The sequence below is a fragment of the Vombatus ursinus genome, unplaced genomic scaffold (assembly GCF_900497805.2).
Source record: "Vombatus ursinus unplaced genomic scaffold, bare-nosed wombat genome assembly UNPS02010769.1, whole genome shotgun sequence".
NCBI lineage: Eukaryota > Metazoa > Chordata > Mammalia > Diprotodontia > Vombatidae > Vombatus > Vombatus ursinus.
Window position 1 is genome coordinate 4,110,674 of NW_020950547.1, and position 17,419 is coordinate 4,128,092.

General features: G+C 38.9%; 1 protein-coding gene and 1 non-coding gene across 5 annotated transcripts in view; one reads left to right on the forward strand and one right to left on the reverse strand.

Annotated features, from left to right (window-relative positions):
* Positions 1 to 16,087: 16,087 nt before the first annotated feature.
* TRNAS-CGA lies at positions 16,088 to 16,169 on the reverse strand. Its single transcript has one exon. It is a non-coding gene; the product is annotated as a tRNA-Ser (tRNA).
* A 1,008-nt stretch (positions 16,170 to 17,177) lies between these two features.
* SMARCC2 (SWI/SNF related, matrix associated, actin dependent regulator of chromatin subfamily c member 2) overlaps positions 17,178 to 17,419 on the forward strand; it is a 19,746-nt gene continuing 19,504 nt past the window's right edge. For all 4 annotated transcript variants that reach the window (XM_027854983.1, XM_027854985.1, XM_027854984.1 and 1 more), the window contains exon 1: positions 17,178 to 17,323. In XM_027854983.1, coding sequence (XP_027710784.1) covers positions 17,213 to 17,323 — 111 coding nt within the window. In that variant the 5' untranslated portion in view covers positions 17,178 to 17,212. The remainder of the gene's footprint in view (positions 17,324 to 17,419) is intronic.

Below are 17,419 nucleotides of genomic sequence, written 5' to 3' on the forward strand. Positions count from 1 at the left end.
CAGTATTAGGGTAGTTGGAGGGGAAAAATTATATGTGTATATATATATATATAGATAGGTAAATAGAGGGCACAGGGTGAGTTGAAGATGAAGGGGTGATATCCGGAGAACAAAATTAAAGGGTGAGAGGATTATACTTGGAGAAGGAGGAAGGGAGAGGTAGAATGGGGAAAATTATCTCACATAAAACAGACAAGAAAAGGCTTTTACAGTGGAGAGGAAGTGGGGGAAGGTGAGAGGGAATGAGTGAATCTTATACTCATCAAATTTGGCTTAAAGAGGGAATAACATACACACACAATTGAATATGGAACTCTATCTTACCCTACAGAAAAATGACGGGGGGGAAGGGGAGAAGAGAGCAGGGGGTGATAGAGGGGAGAGGGTAATTGGAAGCAAACATTTCTAAGGAGGGACAGGGTCAAAAGAGAACAGAATAAATGGGGGGCAGGATAGGATGAAGCAAAATAGTTTTTCACAACATGACTACTATGGAAATGTTTTGCATGACTACACATATATAACCTGTATCGAGTTCCTTGCCTTCTGAATGAGGGTGGGTGGGAAGGGAGGAAGGGAGAAAATTTGGAACCCAAAGTTTTAAAAACAAATGCTAAAAAAAATTGTTTTCACATGCAACTAGGAAATAAGATATACAGGAAATGGGGTATTGAAATCTATTCTGCCTATAGGAAAATTGAAGGGGAAGGGGATAAGAAGGTGGGAGAGATAGAAGGGAGGGCAGATTAGGAGAAGGTACTCAGAATGCATGCCATCTTGGGGTGGAGGGAGGGATGATATGGGGAGAAAATTTGGAACTCAATCTTGTGGAAGTGAATGTTGAAAACTAAAATAAATTAATTTTTAAAAATAGAGTAACCCAAATGTCAAAAGAGGTACAAAAAGCCAATGAGGAAAAGAATGCCTTAAAAAGCAGAATTGGCCAAATGGAAAAGGAAGTCCAAAAGCTCACTGAAGAAAATACTTCCTTAAAAATTAGAATGGAGCAAATGGAAGCTAGTGACTTTATGAGAAATCAAGACATTGTCTATTTTTTCATTCTTTTCATTTTGTTTTACAATGTGAAATATCTCATTGGAAAAACAACTGACCTGGAAAATAGATCCAGGAGAGATAATTTAAAAATTATTGGACTATCTGAAAGCTATGATCAAAAAAAAAATAGAGCCTAGACATCTTTCAAGAAATTATCAAGGAAAACTGCCCTCATATTCTAGAAACAGAGGGTGAAACAGAAATTGAAAGAATCCACTGATCACTTCTGAAAGAGATCCCCAAAGGAAAACTCCTAGGAACATTGTAGCCAAATTCCAGAGTTCCCAGGTCAAGGAGAAAACATGGCAAGCAGCCAGAAAGAAACAATGTAAGTATTGTGGAAACAGGATTACCCAAGATTTAGCAGCTTTTAACTCACGAGACCTTTGTCAGTATCAGGTAGATGGAGGGGAAAAAATATATCTATGTATGTATATAGATAGATAGATGGCACAGAGCGAGTTGAAGATGAAAGAATGCTATCTGGAGAATAAAATTAAAGGGTGAGAGGATTATACTGGGAGAAGGAGAAAAGGAGAGGTAGAATGGGGTAAATGATCTCACATAAAACAGACAAAAGGCTTTTACAATGGAGGGGAAGTGGGGGAAAGAAGGAATGAGCAAATCTTATTCTTATCAGAGTTGGCTTAAAGAGGGAATAACACACTATTGGGTATGGAAATCTCTTAACCTACAGGAAAATGGGGGGATGGTATAGGGGAGGGGGTAATCAGAAGCAAACACGAGGAGGGACAGGGTCAAAAGAACAGAATAAAAGGAGGGGTGGGATTGGATGAAGGGAAATAAAGTTTTTCACATGACTACTATGGAAATGTTTTGCATGAAAAAAATTTTAAATACTTTTAGGGCAGGAGACATGGCTGAAGACTTGGGAGGAGCCTTGTGGAAGAAAGAAGTAATATGGTATAGAGGAAAAAATCTGGACTAGACATGATGAGACCTATGGTCTATTCCACAAACTTGAGTAAGTTACCCAAGGTATCTGAGCCTCAGCTATTTCATCAAAGAAAGGAGTTGGACTAAATGATTTCCAAAATCCTTTCCAGTTCTAATATTGTATAACCTCATCTACTAACGATCCAGATTTACTGGTAAGATAGATTGAGAAAGAGGACCGCTAAAACCCTTGCATCATTGTCTTGCCTTGTAGGATAGTGAGGTACTGGTCTGTTGCCCTATAGGATAGGCTATTTCTCCATTGTCTTCATTTTCTCCCATGCTAGGGAATAAGGAGATATCTTTCCTCATGAGTATTGTTAACCAAATTGTTATGTTTTATCTTTATTGTGCCTAATCCAGATCAGTACATATATGAAGGAAACACTATATTTAGCAATTTTAAAATAAAGAATATAATTTATGCCATACCAAAAAAAAAAATCCATGATGAATGCTAACACAAAAATTTTAAATAAAATATTAGCAAATAGGTTACAGAATAGGAAGATTACAAACTATGACCTTGTTGGGTTTATATTAGGAATGCAGGGTTGGATTTCATAAAGACTGAAAAGACTTTCAAACTTTTCAGGGGTTCAAAAGGTCTTAATACTTATTAAAGCTTAAAACTATGCTGACTTTCCAACACTGCATTATGAATCATGTTAATATAAATAAAACCATATGATTATATCACTGAATGCAGAAAAGGCTTTAGTCAAATCCAAAACACATTTTTGCTAAAGATAGTAGAAAGCATAGTAATAAATGGACCTTTCCTTAATATAGTAAATGGTATAAGCAAATATTAGAGGCAGCTGGATGGCCTAGTGGATAGAGCACTGGGCCTGGAGTCAGGAAGACATAAGTTCAAATCCAGCCTCACACTTAGTCACTTAACCTGTGTTTGCTTTAATCCACAGGAGAAGGAAATGGCAAAGCACTCCAGTATCATTGTCAAGAAAACATCATTGACAGTATTGGTGTGCAGTGGTCCGTGGGGTCATGAAGAGTTGGACATGACTCAAAAACAAACAAACACATGTAATGTAGAAAATTTAGAGGTTTTTCCAGTAAAATCAGAATTAAAGCAAAGATGTCCATGAACACCTCTATTTCACATAAACCTAGAAATGCTCACTATATTAATAATACAAGAGAGAAATCAAGGGAATAAGTACACAGGCGAAGAGGAAACAAAATTGTCACTTGTTTAGAATTTTAGAGTATTTAGAAAACTCTAAAGAGGTAAGAAAAAATAAATTGAAGCAATTCATTCAGCAAAGTTGCTGGATATAAAATAAATCCATATAAATCATAAGTACTTCTATATATTACCAGCAACCCAGTGGGAAAAGCTGGAAAGAAATCCATTCAAAATAGGGATAGAAGCAGAATTAAGATGGCAGGAGGAAGCCTCCTCCCCTTCCCTCCCCCACCACCAACACACCCTTCCTCAAAGATCTAGAAAATGCAGTAGCCTGAATTCTGATCAGGACAGCCAAAAAACAGTCACAGTGAGTCATTTTTCTGGCCAGAGTGGCTTAAGGAAACTGAAAGGTCTACAGATGGGGAATAGATCTGGCCAGAAGTGCTTGACTCATGGAAGGAAATGAGGGCTGAATCTGCACCATACAATACTTAAAGTAAAAGTGAAATGAGTTACAGGAAGAAATAGTACAGGTACAGCTATAACAGTGGAGAACCTCATATATCTTCCTTAAATCTAGATAAAATCTAACCGAAATAAAGAAGAAATTAAGAATATGAATAGAATTTTTGAAAAGTTAGATATGATAGACTTTGGAAATAGAAATAGGAAAATGAGAATAGAAAGGAATATGCCTATTTCTTAGCTATATATGGCCCCGTCACAAAAATTGACCATGTATTAGGGCATAAAAACCTTACAAATGCAGAAAAGCAGACTTATCAAATGGATCTTTTTCTGACCATAATGCAATAAAAATTACATTCAATAAAGGGCCTTTCAAGCAGAGATTAAAAACTAATTGGAAACTAACTTAATTCTAAAGAATAGATGGGTCAAAGAGCAAATTATAAAAACAACTTCATTAAAGATAATGACCACAAAGGTGACATACCAAAATTTGTGGGATGCAGCCAAAGGAATACTTAGGAGAAAATATATCTCATTAATAAAAGAAAAATAACAAATCAACAAGCAACTAGGAAAAAAAAAAACCTAGAAAAAAACAAATTAACACCCCCCCAATTAAATACTAAAATAGATGTTTTGAAATAAAAAATCAAAACAAAGTAAAATTTAAAAATCATTGAAGTAATAAAACCAGAAGCTTTTTTTAAATTAGAAAACTAGAAATAAAATAAACTATTAGCTAATTTGATTTAAAAAAATAAAATTACCAGTATCAAAAAGTTAATTGACCACCAATCAATAAAAGTAATTATTAGTAGCTATTGCACCAAACAATATGCCAATAAAACTGATAATCTAAATGAAATAGAAGAATATTTACAAAAATAAAAATTGCCCAGATTAACAGAACAGGAATACTTAAATACCACTATGAGAGAAAGAAATTGAACCAGCTGTAACTCACAAAGGGGGGAAAAAAACCCAAGACCAGATGAATTTGCAAGTGAATTCTACCAAACATTTAAAGAACAATTAATTCCAATATAATTTAAGCTGTTTGAAAAAATAAGTAATGAGATCCTGCCAAATTCCTTCTATAATATGAATATGACTGACACCTAAGACAGGAGGAGTCAAAATAGAGAAAACTAAACCAGTTTCCCTAATAAATATTGATGCAAAATTTTTTAAAAATAAAATATTAGCAAGGAGACTACAGCAATGTATCACAATGGTCATATACAATGACCAAGCTGGATTAATACCACGAATGCAGGGCTGGTTCAATATTAAGAAAACTATAAACATAATTGATCCTATTAATTTTTAAAAATCATATTTTTATTCCAGTACTTCAGAAAAAGCTTTTTAACAGGCAGCTAGGTGGTGCAGTGGAGAGAGCACTGGCCCTGAAGTCAGGCCTTCACCTGAGTTCAAATCTGGCCTCAGACCAAAAACTTGACACTTAGTAGCTGTGTGACCCTGGGCAAGTCACTTAACCCCAATTGCCTAAAAAAAAAAAAAAAAAAAAAAGCTTTTGACAGTGCTGTAAAACAACAACAACAAATAATACTGGGAAAGCATAGGAAGAAATAAAAGTTTTTCTTCAAATGATGAGTAGTATTACCTAAAACCAAGAACAAAAGTCTATAATCAGGATAAACTAGACGTCTCTCCAATAAAATCTGGGATATAGCAAGGATGTTTATCATCACTGCCACTATTCAATATTGTACTAAAAATGCTGGCTATATCAGCATGATAAAGAGAAATTGAAGGAATAAGCATAGGCAAATAAATTCTTGCTTTATACAAATGATGGTATACTTAGAAAACCCTAGAATCAACTAAAAAATTAATTGAAACATCATCAAAGTTTCAAGATATAAAATAAACCCCTATAAAATTGTCAGTATCCATATATCACCAACAAAACCCAACAAAAAGAGATTGAGAAATTCCATTCAAAATAACTACAGACAGTATAAAATACTTGGGAATCTACCTGCTGAGACATGCACAGGAACTATATGAACACAATTCCAAAAGAACACACACACACACACAAGACATTGAATTATTAGAGAAATAGTACTTGTTCATGGGTAGGCTGACCCAATGTAACAAAAATGACAATAAGTTAAATTAATTACTTATTCAGTATCATAGCAATCAAACTACCAAAGAAGTACTTTATAGAGCTAGAAAAAAATAACACAATTCATCTGGGGAAATAAAAGGTCAAGAATATCAAGGGAATCAATGAAAAAAATGAGAAGGTAGGGAGACTAGCTGTATCAGATCTCAAACCATACACTATAAAGCTCTGATCATCAAAACAATTTAGTATTACATAAGAAATAAATTGATCAGAGGAATAGATTAAGTACATAATATACAGAAGCAAATGAGCACAGTAACCTAGTGTTTGATTGACAAAGTCAAAGATCTCAATGATAAGAGCAAGAACTCTCTATTCAACAAGAACTGTTGGGAAAACTGGAAAGGTATGGCAAAAACTAGATGTAAACCAACATTTTACACCATATACTAAGATAACCTCAAAACTGGGATGTGATTTAGACATAAAAAATAATATAAGTAAATGAGTGCAGCATGGAAGAAATGACCTGTTTGACCTATGGACAGGGGAAGAATTTCTAACCAAACAAGATATAGAGAGGTTCACAATAAGTGAAAAGGATACTTTTGATTACATAAAATTAGAGTTTTTGCACAAACAAAACCAATGCAGCTGAAATTAGAAGAAAAGCAGGAAACTGGGGGGGGGGGATCTTTATAGTATATTTGCCTGATAAAGATTCCATTTCTAAGATATATAGGGCACTGAGCCAAATTCACAAGAATAAGAACCATTCCCCAATTCCTAAATGGTCAAAGGATATGACTAGGCGATTTTAAGAGGAAGAAATCCAAGCTATCAATAGTCATATGAAAAAAAAATGCTCTAACTCACTAATAATCAGAGAAATACAAATTAAAACAACCTTGGGATACCATCTCATACTCAGCAGATTGACTAAGATGATAAAAAAAAAAAGGAAAATGACAAATGTTGGCGGGGCTGAGCTAAAATTGTTGATGGAGTTGTGAACTAGTCCTATTGTTCTGGAAAGCAATTTGGAATCATTCCCCCAAACTATTAAACTATGCATTCCTTTTGATGCAGCAATATTACTTCTAGATCTATACCTCAAAAAGATCAAAGAAAAAGGAAAAGGACCCATATAACCAAAAATATTTGTAGTAGCAATTTTTGTGGCAACAAAGAATTGGAAACTGAGGGAATGCCCATCAACTGGGCAATGGCTGAATAAGTTATGGTATATAAATGTGATGGAATACTATTGTGCTCTAAGAAATGATAAGGGGATGCTTTCAGAAAAACTTGGGAAGACTTGTATGAACTGATGCAAAGTGAAGGGAGCAGAACCAGGAGAACAGTTTATACAATAACAGTATATTGTAAAGATAATCAACTTTGAGAGACTTGGTATCTCTGGTAACACAATTAACACAATGACCAAGCACAATTTTAAAAAAAATTATGAAAAATGCTATACACTTCCATATTGAGAGCTGATATTCTTCTCACTTGTTTTCTCCCCTTTCTTCCTCCCTTTCTTTCTTTACATAGTTAATGTGGGAATTTGTTTTGTATGAATAGATAGACAGATATAAATATGTATGTGTGTATATATATTTGTATATTATGTATATATATATATTTGTAATGGATTTTATTTTTCTTGCCTTCTCAATGAGATAGGGGAGATGGAAGGGAAAAAATTCTGAATTGAAAATGATATAAAATTGAATTTTTAAAAAAGTAATGATAGAAGGTATAAAATATTTGGGAATATATCTTCCAAGCTACACCCAGAATCCCAAAACTATATGAATCCATCTATAAAACACTTTGCAGAAATACACACACCTAAATAACTGGAGAAAACAATTGCTCAAATGTAGGTAAAGCCAATACAATAAAAATTATTTTACTTATTTGATAAATTAATGTATTATTTAGTACCAAGCTACCAAGAACCATTTTATAGAACTAGAAAAAAAATTTATACAGAGAAACAAATTGTCAAGAAACTCAAGGTAACAATGAAAAAAAGTGGGAAGGAAGGGAATCTATTAGGAACAGATTTGTACTACAAAGCAGTAATTATAAAATATTTTATTCTAGTTAAAAAATAAGTTGATCTGTGAAAAAGGAAAAGAACCTACATGTTCTAAAATATTTATAGCAGCTCTCTCTGTGGTGGCAAGGAATTGGACATTGAGAAGATGCCCATCAATTGGGAATGAATTAGTTGGGGTATATGATTGTGATGGAATACCACTGTGCTGTAAGAAATGATGAGCAGGTTGATTTTAGGAAAACATGGAAAGACTTGCATGAAATAATGAAGAGTGAAATGAGAAAAACCAGAACTTTGTGTACACTAATAGCAATATTGTTTGAAGAGTAAATGTGAATGACTAAGCTATTCTGAGTTATATTAGTATACAAAGGACCTATGAAGGAAGATACTATCTACCACCAGAGAAATAACTGATATATGGAACTATGTATTATACAATTTCACATATATCTGTGTCAAATGCTGGCCTTTTCTAGTGCGGGATTGGGAAGGACAGAGGGAAACAGCTTGGAACTTAAATGTAATTGGAAAAAAATAGGTTGCTCAGTGAAAGACAATAAGTACAGAAGCAGATGAGCACATGAGTAAAATATTTGGTAAACCCAAAGATCTCAGGTACTGAGATAAGGACTATTTGACAAAACTGTTGAAAAACCTGAAAAGTTGAGCAGAAATTAGATATTAACCACATTTTACCCTGTATATCAAATGAAACTCTCAAATGGATATGAGATTTGATGTCACAAGTGAATCAGGAGAGCAAGGAAGAAATTTTCTTTCATATCTTTGGAGAGAAGAAAAATTTAATTTATGACTAAAGTGATAGGATCACAGAAGATAAAATGGACATTTTTTTATTATGTGAAGTTGAAAGGGTTTTGCACCAACAAAACTAATCTGCTTAAAATTAGGAGGAGAAACCAGCCAAGATAGTGTAGGAGGAAGCAATATAGCCCAGCCTTCCCCCACAATTACTCCATAAAAACTTAGAAAATATACCAGATGGAGTTCCGATTGGGAAATCAGAGGGGACAAAAAATAACTCGGTCATTTTTTCCAGTCTAGGTCAGCACAGGGAGACAGAGAGGTCTATGGATACTGGGGGTGAGGTGTAGTATACCTCATGGAGCTTTCTAGAGCAGGGACTGAATAAACCAGATCCAAGATCTGGCACAGAGGGGCTTAACCTTGTGCAAAGAGCAAGAACAGGTGCCAACCTCTGCTCACACCCAGAAGGGAGGGTACAGACTGAGGAGGGGACTTGTACCTGGGGGTGGAGGCGCCAGGCAAAGAACCTAATTTCTCTCCCCTTCCTAAAGACTTTGGGGTGAGGATTGTGGGAGTGGGAGAAGAGTGAAATGTGATATACTTGGTCTTCTAGGCAGTGAGGGTTATGGTGGTCTGTGTTACATGTGCAGGGTCAGAAGGTATAATTACAAATATGCCAATTTATTCCTTCCACACGCAGAAGGTATAATTCTTGTTTCCCCTGTACTACCTCAGTCTTTAGGGAGGGGAAAGGGATTAGGTTCATAGTTTAGCTTGGTTCTCATGAAGCATAATCCCAGTTCCAAGTCCCAAATCACCCTTTTGAACTTGAATTCCAGGCCCCCAGGTTCCTCAGGGTTTCCATCCCTGATTGGTGGTTGCACCATCCCGTCTGGAATCCTGCACCAATGTTATCATGGTTTAAACTCCCCCATCTGGTGGAGATCCCTCCAGCACCTGAAATTTGAGGACAAACAACATCACAGGCCCATTTTTCAGAGTCAAGGTAAAAGAAAGGGAGTAGGGAAGGAAATCCTTCTCCTCTCATCAGTTTAGTTCATGGCATGCAGGCTGGGCACAACAGAAAGGAGCACAACCAGTAGAAAAGAGAGGGAAGGGTTCAGCCTTGCCACTTTTAAAGATGCCGGCAGCTAATCAAAGGAGGCTACCCCCACCCAAGTGGTAGGGGACTCACTGGGCTCCATGTCAGAACTGGGCATGCCCAGAAGCCCAAGTAATGTATACAAAGAGGAAGGAGGAGGAAGGGGAGCTGGTGACACTTGAACCTCACTCCCATCTGAACTGGTCAAAGGAGGGAAGAATACACACACATACACAGAGTTAGCTACAGAAATATGTTTCACTGAACAGTGAAACAGGAGGATAAGGGTAGAAGGGAGAAAGGGGTATGGAGGATTAGTCTTAAGCAAAACACTGTAAAGAGTTACCAAAAAATATTTATGGTAGCCATTTTTTGCAGTGGCAAAGATTTGAAAAATGAGGAGGTGTCCATTTATTGGCGAATGGCTAAACAAATTATGGTATACACATATGATGGAATACTATTGTGTTGTAAGAAATGATGAAGGGGTGTTTTCAGAGAAACCTGGGAAGACTTGCATGAACTGATGTAGAGTGAAGTAAGATAATAATTTATACAAAGGCAACAATACTAGAAACACAGACAAACTCTTACAGATTTGGAAACTCTGGTTACTGCAATGACCAATTATGATTCTAGAAGACTCATGATGAAACATGTTATCCACTTCCTGATAGGTGATGGACTCTGAAGTTCCACCTCTCAACTATTCCATCAACAAAGTTGACCAAAATGGAAAATGACAAAGCTTGGAGGGGTACAAGAAAACAGATACTTTAATTCAGTGTTGGTGATGCTGGGAATTGATCAGCCATTCTCGAATGCAATTTGGATTAAGAGATACTTATTTTTTTTCAATTAACAAAATTCTATTTTCTCTCCTTCTCCCCCTTACCCTCCCCCCCACACACACTTTGGGAGGGAAAACAAACAAAAAACAAAGCCAGATAGTCAAGCAAAACAAATTTCTTCATTGGCCACTTCTAAAAAATAAATGTCTTGATCTATATCCTGAATCCATTACTTTTGTCAGGAGACAGGTGATGTGTTTTATCACCAGTGTTCTGGAATCCCTCTTGATCATTACATTGATCAAAATACTTAAAACTTTTACAATTTCTTGTTTTATAGTATAAATTATTCTGGTTTTGCTCACTTCATGTTCATAAAAGTTTTCCTAGGTTTCACTAAAACCATCTTCTCCATCTTTTTCTTTTTGAAAGAAGGAAAAAGCATTTTAAAGTGCCTATTATGTACCAGGCATTGTGCTAAGCATTTTACAAATATATTTCATTTTGATAATACAGCATAATAGTATTAATTACATTCATAATACCATAATTCTGTCATTTTCCCCAACTGATGGGTATCCTTTCAGTTTCTAGTTCTTTGCTACCACTGAAAGAACTGCTATAAATATTTTTGTACACATGGGTCCTTTTCCACTTTTAAAAAAAATCTCTTAAAGATATAGGACTAGTAGTGATATAGCTGGATCAAAGGGTATGCACAGCTTAATAATTTTTTTGACTTGGTTCAAAACTGCTTTCCAGAATAGTTGTATCACTTCACAGCTCTACCAATAGTGCATTACTGTGCCTGTTTTCCTTAGTCCCTACAAAGTTTGTAATTTCTGGAAAGCTGTTTGTAACTATGTACAAAGATTATCTACAAGAAATTAAGTGAGAGAGAAAATAGGAAACAAAAACTCTGGAGGAAAGAATTTGAAGAAGAATAAATTGTTTCAAAGAGAAAGTCATGAACTTTTTCCAAGGAACTCCCTGAAAACTAGAATGGACCAAAGAGAACTCAATGACTCCATGAGACAACAAGAAATGTTAGACAAAATCAAAAGTTTGAAAAAAAAGAAGAAAATGTGAGTTATCAGATATAAAAAACTGACTTGGAAAACATATCAAGGAGAGATAATTTAGAAACCATTGGACTCCATGAAACCCATGATTTTGAGTGGGAAAAACCTGATGACTATATTTCAAGAAATCATAAGTGAAAACTGCTCAGTTCTATTAGAACTATTTTTAGGGGAAAGAGCAAGAAGAATCCACCAATCACCTCCTAAAACAAAACAACAAAAAAAAAAAGCTCAAAAGGAAAACTTCAAGGAATATCCTAGCCAAAATCCAGAGCATCTACATAAAAGAAAAAATCCTACAAATATATAGAAAGAAGGAGTTCAAGTACCAAGGAACCATAATCAGGATCATACAGGACCTGGAACTTTCCATCATAAAAAAGAGGAATTTGGAATATAATATTTAAAAAGGCAGAAGACGTGTTTTTACTACCAATAAAGCTTAACCGGCAAAGTTGTGAGTAATACTTCAAGAGGGAAATGGACCCTTAAATTAAATAGAGGATATTCAAGTATTTCACATGAAAAGGCCAGAACTGAAATACAAACACAAGAATCAAGAGAAACCTAGAAAGGTAAATTTATGTGAGCAACTGGAAGGGATTGTATGATGATATAGTACTAACAATCTAAAAGGAGGAGAAGAAAGATAAATGTTCCTTTAGAACCTTAATGTCTTCAAAAGGTATTAAGGGGATTAAATAAGAAAAACAGGTTATGGGTTAAGTTAGTCATGTTCTTAGGGTTTTGTGGCAGGTGGAATCTGAAATAACTGAAGAAAAAAAGGTTTGAACGTCTGAGCCTATCAGTTTATTAAATAATGCATACCAATTGCATAACGAATCAGGACCAGGCTTCCTTAGCTTTGGTACTGGACCCTGAATACAGGAGGAGAAGGATTGTTACACATTAAAAACAACCAAACAAGACCAATTAATTAAAAGAACAATTAACAAGGTAAAAACCAGGACACAAGATTAAGTAATATGATTTCTAATTGGAGTAAAGATTAGGGAGTTTTCAAGTTGGGAAGGGGAAAGCGAGTAAGTACAATTCCCTAAAGTCAGAAAAAAGGGGTCCCACTCCCCCCCAAATGTTTGTATTCAATCAAACATGGAAACAATAACTGATTGACCAATACAGGACCAGTTTTTAGATAAGATATATGGGTTGCTTGAGATGCATAAGTGTGAGAAAACTCCTTGCATCAATGATTTGACTGGGTTTCTGGTCAGCATAACCTAGGTCCTTAGTTAAGTGTCTCTAAGAAACAGCTAGAAGTGGTCCAGCTTTACAGCCATGCGGGGATAGGTTCAAACAATGTAATAAAGTATTCTCACAATTCCCATAACTGAATGAAGTTTCCCTGCAAAATAGAATTTGGACTAGACCTATAATTGAACAGAAAGGGCACTGAGCCAGGTCCAGAATTGAGTCACAAGATGAAGTCAGTTTGGTTCAGTAAATTCCCACAATTCCCTTAGTTTTAAGAAGGGAAAGAAAAGGGAGAGTAAAAGGAGTCACATTAGTACAGACACGAGCAAGTGGGGAGTAAAGCTTGCTATTTCTCATAAAGAGGGGCATAAGAAGACAAGTATACTAACATGGAAGAAGCAACAAGGGAGAGTTGGCATCAAATGAATCTCACTTGTCTGAAATAGGCAAAACACACACAGAGCTTGGTGCAGAAATACATTAAACTCAATAAGGAAACTTACTGATCTTAAAGAGAGGATTAAAAGAAAAGAAAAGAAAAAAACTGGCCTTTTCATATGAAAGCAATACTTGAATATCCTCTATTTCACTTAAGGGTCCATTTCCCTCTTTAAGTATTACTCACAACTTTGCAGGATAAGCTTTCTTGGTAGTAAAAACACGTCTTCTGCCTTTTTAAACTGGCTGATGGCTGAACAAACTGGGCTGTGTGATTATAATGGAGAATTATTGTACCATAAGAGACAGCTTAAGAGAATCCTGAGAAGTATGAACTTATACAGAATAAAGTGAGCAGAATCAGGAGAAGAATTTATGTGACAGTATTATAAAGAAAAACAACTTTGACAGATTTAAGACCTTTGATAAAAAATAATGACCAATCTAGTGTAGCTATGATGAAGCATGTTACACACCAATAATCCCTTGTGTAATTTTCTTTTTTTCGGCAACTGGGGTTAAGTGACTTGCCCAGGGTCACACAGCTAGTGTCAAGTGTTTGGTCTGAAGTCACATTTGAACTGAGGTCCTCCTGACTTCAGGGCCAGTCCTCTATCCACTGTGTCACCTAGCTGCCCCATGTAATTTTCTTTTTGTGTTTTTCTGTGTACATATAAATGCTCGATTTTGTGTGTGTTTAAGTCCAGAAAAAACACTAAATTTTAAAGCACATATTAGGGACACTGAGATAAAAGTCTCCGTGTAATCAACATGTTGCTTTCCTATGCTAATCAATGACTTTACACCCTCTCTGCTTATATATGGGCCTGGATCACACCTACCTACTGACTGTAGAGTCTCAGAGGATAGAAAGAAAACAAATACAATCTATACATCTCTTGGCTTCAAGAGGAGTTAGAGAAAGCTTAGCACCTAGCCACAACTTCAGCCCAAAAGAGCACTGAAATAAATGACAATGTGATGATTGAACTAATTGTCAGGACTTTCAACTAGAAGTTCTGCTGAGAAGCCATGATATTCGTGGGATACACAAGCTCGCAATTTGATAGAAAGCTACTCTATACCTAGGAGTGGAGAGACTGGTCATATTGCTTTGTGTACGAAATGGTCCCAGAGATTGGCAATGATCCTACAAAAGCAATCCACTGTAACCACTTATTGCCAATAGGTGAGTTATTTGGATTCTCTGAAAGGCAGACAAAAAAGTGATGCCACATGGAAGAGACGACCTTCTAGTCATAAAGGTCTGACTCCATGACCCAGAAAGACATTTCAAGTGAAGAATATTCTGTGAACTATACCCCTAAAATCCAGTTCAAATGATAGAAAAGCTTTAAACTCAGAGGCAATAACTTTCCTATCCAGCACTCTAGCTATAGAGACTGCTCCAGTCTTAAGTCTGTCAAAGTTGTTTTTCTTTATAATACTGTCATATAAATTCTTCTGATTCTGCTCCCTTTATTCTGTATAAGTTCACACTTCTCAGGATTCTCTTAAGCTGTCTCTTATGGTACAATAATTCTCCATTATAATCACAGCCCAGTTTGTTCAGCCATCAGCCAGTTTAAAAAGGCAGAAGACGTGTTTTTACTACCAAGAAAGGTAACAGGAATTCGAGAAAAAAAAGAGAACCTTTTCAGTTCTGAGTCGGTAGATTTTACTGTAGCCGTACTGGCGTCGCCCTGAACCGCCAGACTTGACTGAATGGAAGCCGAAGGACAGAGGGGAGCCTGGATGCAGAAATCGAGCAGTCCCAGACAAGGGCTCCAGGTCCTGGGGCCCCCTCCCCTCTCCATCCAGGGAGCCTCTACTGGCCCCTGCGTGCAGCTGAACCGAGCTCAGTCCGGGGGGACAGGTCGCCGCTTCGAATAAGAAGACTCCCTTTTTTTTTTTTTTCCAACTCTAGCTCATTGAAATCTCACCCTGGAACCCTGGAGGCCAGCTAATAAAAATTAGGCTGACATCTAGGTTTCACAAAAAGGGGAAACGTAATAGGATACTCAACATATAATGTGGATCAGGTGTGGAACAAACAGGTCACTATGCACACAGAAAAATAAGACAACTGGTCAGTTTAGCTACAATTAAATTATCTCCTGTGTGGCGTTTTCCTCATTCCCCCCAATTTCCTTCCTCAGCTAATAAAGGTTAAAGCAGAAGAAACCTTTGGAAGGTAACATAATGGAACCAACCTTGTTTGAATGAATTAGGAATCAACAAACTAGTTACCCAACAATCGTCAAGAAGGGAGATTCGAACTCATGACCCCTTAGTTCCGAACCATTGGTGCGTCCTCTGTACCACACTAACTCCCGTACCATTGATTTTTCCTGTCTGACTGCAGCCTAGTACAAGGACTTTCCATACAAACAAACTTGCTTTTCAGCTAGCCTCATACGCTCTGGAGCATCACTAAGACACCCCATTTAAGAAACGCCAGAAAGGCAGCTGCTGGCGCGTCCTCACTGGGAGTCACCCCTCAACACCTCTCGCCCTCCTCTCGTTACACTCCCAGAAGGCGATCTCATCATAGCTACTCTGTAAGAGTCTTTCCTGCCATCTTCCCTAAAAATATCTCTGCCTCACATCCAATCTAACCTCAAACTAATCACACCCCTATAGCCCCCTCCAAAAAATTAATAAAAACTGACAAGAGCGGGCAGACCTCGAAAGGAAGGGACCGGCAGGATGGCGGCTCGGCCAGCCATCAACGGGGCTATGAAAAACACGCCCCTCCCCTCTACACCCCGAAAATCCAGGCGCTTAACCTTTTTTTTTTCCAACCGAAACCGACACAGTATGAATTAGGTTGGAGCCTCCCCTTTTCTTGAGCAGGAGAAATAAAAAAGCAGCTCTACCGTCACGAACAGGATTCGAACCTGTGCGGGGAAACCCCATTGGATTTCGAGTCCAACGCCTTAACCACTCGGCCACCGTGACTCCCAGGCTCTACTTTTGTCGCGCGCTTATAGGAAGGGTTGCCAGCGGCGCGGAAGGGGTTGCGAGCCCAAAGAAAAAGTTTTTCTCTAATTCTCGATGCAGACACCCCTTCACCCGCCGTTCTCGGTGGTTCCTCACCAAAGTTTGGGAGAGAAGGTTCAGAATCCCCTCAGGAAAGGGCGGGGCCCGGGGTCAGCCCTAAGTGGGGCGGTGTCGGAGGGAAAGCGGGTCCGAGGGGACGGCCCCAGGGGCGGGGAGAAGCGTGGGGGCTCCGAGGAGGAGCGAACGTCTCTGGGAGAGAGGGGCAACGGTGTGAAGGGGCTGGAACATCCGAGGGGGGCTTCCGGAGAAGGGAGACCGCTTTCTCTTCATGGAAGAGTTTCGACCCCTCCCACTCTTCAGTGACCTTCGACGCTCTCCCCTGCCCCTCAATGACCTCCTCAGTCACTTCCCCCGCCCCTTATTTCTGTCATTCCCCCATTCGCAGTCTCTCAGTGACCCCCTGTCATCACCCCCCACCGCTCTCTTCCCCCGCCCTCCACTGATTCCCACCCAGTCACTCCCCCCTTCACTCACTCCCCCTGTTATTCCCCCCTAAATCCCCTGTCATTCCACCTACCCTCCACTGACCCCCCCCGCCCTTCACTGAACCCTCCCCCCGTCACTCCCCTCTCCCCTCACTGACCCCCGCTCCTCACTGACACCCCCATCACTCCTCTCTCCCCTCAGTGACCCCCCGTCACTCCCCTTTCCCTTCACTGACCCCCCCATCACTCCCCTCACTGACTGCCCGTCACTCCCCTCTCCCCTCACTGACCCCCCCAGTCACTCCCTCTCCCCTCACTGACCCCCACTTCTCACTGACCCCCCCCCCGTCACTCCGCGCACCACTGTGGCCGGGCCCGGCAGGGGGCGCTGCGTTGGGCCCAGGCGGCTGCGGGCGGCGGGCGGAGGAGGAGGCGAGGCGAGGCGAGGCGAGGGAGCGGGGCGGGCGGCGACGGTGGCGGCGGCGGCGGCAGCTGGGGGGGGGGAGCCAGGAGAAGATGGCGGTGCGGAAGAAGGATGGAGGCCCCAACGTGAAGTACTACGAGGCCGCAGACACCGTGACCCAGTTTGATAACGTGCGGCTCTGGCTCGGCAAGAACTACAAGAAGGTACGGGCCTGAGCACAGCGCGCCGGGCCGAGCCGGGCCGGGCCGGGCCGGGGCCCCGGGCGCGACAAAGGGCGACGCTTGGACGCCCCCCCCCCC